The sequence below is a fragment of the Pteropus vampyrus genome, unplaced genomic scaffold (genome assembly GCF_000151845.1).
Source record: "Pteropus vampyrus isolate Shadow unplaced genomic scaffold, Pvam_2.0 Scaffold74, whole genome shotgun sequence".
Taxonomy (NCBI): Eukaryota; Metazoa; Chordata; class Mammalia; order Chiroptera; family Pteropodidae; genus Pteropus; species Pteropus vampyrus.
The window spans coordinates 1648542-1650910 of record NW_011888855.1 but is presented as its reverse complement, the minus strand read 5'-3'; the positions used below and the strand labels follow the sequence as shown (position 1 = coordinate 1650910).

Sequence of the window (2369 nt, the reverse complement as noted above, 5' to 3'; positions counted from 1 at the left end):
CGCGCGCGCGCGAAGTTTGAAGGAGGGAGAGAAATTAAGTATTTTGACAATTCACTTGAGATGTTATAAAAGCTTGATTAAAGATGCTGGCCGTGGGAATGGAAATGTGGTTACAGATGTAATACAGAAAACGGTTAGAACTTGATAACTGATGAAGTGTGGAGTTCAAGGGATCGAGTACGCACAGATGAGTTCCAGATGTCATCTTAGCCTGTATATTTGGGAGGGTGGTGGTGTGTTAATACACATGTAGTTTTAATGATACATTTGAAGAACTGGTGTCACATCTAGGTGGAAATATTCAGTAGGCTATTGGAAATGTGCTCCTGAACTGCGGAAGAGATTGCAGGTCCAGAAATTAAATCAGGAGTCATCTGAGTAGAAAGGGTGGTCCAAGGCTGAGGATTAAATGAGATTGCCAGTGAGAGAGGTGGAAAGAGACAAAAACCAAGGACACACCCTTAGGGAACTTCCTAGGTTTAGAGGGATGAAGAGCAGCCAGAGAAGGTGGATGGTTCAGAGACAAGAAACCTCAGAACAGTCCAAGGAGAAGGGAGTAGGGGAAATACTTATGGTAGGGAAACATCTGAATTACAGACTCTTTAATAAAAAGTATACACAGTTCATATTATAAGCTAGGTTATATGCCAATAGGTAGAAAGGTCATTAAGTTAATGAAAGGCATTATATTTTGCAAGAAATCTACCTTATATCATTATGTATTATAAAGAGAATAGTTGTTTAGCATTGAAAAATATTTTGCTGGACCCAGGGGTTGAAGAAATCTTTAATTTTTTATACTTGACTTTGAGAAGAGAATTGATTTTAATTAGTAGCCTTCTTTTAATTGAAAGCCTTGAAGTTTTAAAAGACATTTTCATTTTTGTTCTGTGGGAGTGATAGCTGCTATAAACGACTAGATAAATTCTGATTAGTGAAGTTTTACCATACTCGAACATCTTCCTTCAACACTTTTTAGTGTATTTCCCCAGAAATATTCTTAAGTATCCTATTAGGGGTAAAAATATCTACATATGTACTACTGGTTTTCCCCTAAGTAACTTTTCGTTTTTATCCTTTTCAGGATCTGACTGGCATAGAATCTATGGATCAATGTCGCCATACCTTGGAACAGCATAACTGGAACATAGAGGTATAATAGGATTTATTCTGAGCTTATTTCTTTTTCCCTGGTTTCATAATGATTCAAAGACATGTATTTTTCCACAGCAGGAATCTTTTCTGTCAGTAAATTTTTAAAAAACTTCCAACTTTTTAAGTCTTTAAATATGTGGAAAAGGTGAAGATTTATGATCAAAGTTATAAAATCATAGAAAAGATAGTGACCATATCTCTCAGTATAGTGCCCCTCTTTTTTTTTTTTTTTAACTTAATGGCTCTTTGGGAAAACTTGTTTTTTATATATTTGGTTTGTAATCAGATACCTTAATGTGAACCTTCTTATTACATATTTTATAGTTTATTCTTTTGGATTTTCTAGATCGTTGCATCATCTGCAAATCAGTGTTGTTTTTCAATATATGGATCTTATTTTTTTTTTATTTGATTATTGAATTGGCTAGAACTTCAGATAATAATTTTAATAGCAAACATCTTGTCCTCACTATAATTCTTGTTATGTTTTATTATCAAGTGTGATGTTGATTGTACTGAGATAGATCCACTAGAATGTAAGTTTCATGAGAGCAGAGATTTTGTTTTGTTTTGTGTTGTTTTGTTTTGTTAACTGCTGTATTCCTAGTACCTCATAGGCTCAAATATCTGTTGACTGTCCATTCTTGGCATCTTAATAGTTTATATCAAGAGTGGATATAGAATTTTATCAAACACCCTTTTATGTGTGTTGAAATTACTGTTTTAATTATGGTATGTTACGTATAGGCTGCTCGATTTCTGAAAATATATTCCAAAGTGATACTTAAGTTTTTCAACACCTATTTTTGAGCAATTAAATTTTAGGTTCTGGCATTATACCAGAGAATAAGGCTAAGTCCCTACTCTCATGGAGCTTAATTCAAGATAATTTCAGTTTGTAATAAATGCTATAAGTAAGGTGAGCGTAGGAAATGTAACAGAGAGGGTCTGGGAAGTTACTTTAAATAGAGTGGTCAAGTGAGGACTTTCTGAGGAGGTTATGTTTGAGCTGACACCTGAGTGATGAAAAGGAATGATAAATGTGAAAATTGGGAGAGAAATGATGTTTCCTCTGTATGACATTTTGTGCTGTCTCCTTGTTAGATTTTCATTTCAAGAATATGCTGGCTTTGTAAAATGACTGACTTGATGAAATGAGTTGAGATGTATAAATAGCATAGGTTTGAAAACTTGTTTCTGCCTGTTCTCTATTA

The 2369-nt window shown here is 34.0% G+C and overlaps 1 protein-coding gene across 1 annotated transcript in view; it reads left to right on the top strand.

Annotated features, from left to right (window-relative positions):
- FAF2 (Fas associated factor family member 2) overlaps positions 1–2369 on the top strand; it is a 63759-nt gene that overhangs the window by 37518 nt on the left and 23872 nt on the right. The window contains exon 2 of the mRNA XM_011362244.2: positions 1085–1153. Within this exon, the coding sequence (XP_011360546.1) occupies positions 1085–1153 (69 nt within the window). The remainder of the gene's footprint in view (positions 1–1084; positions 1154–2369) is intronic.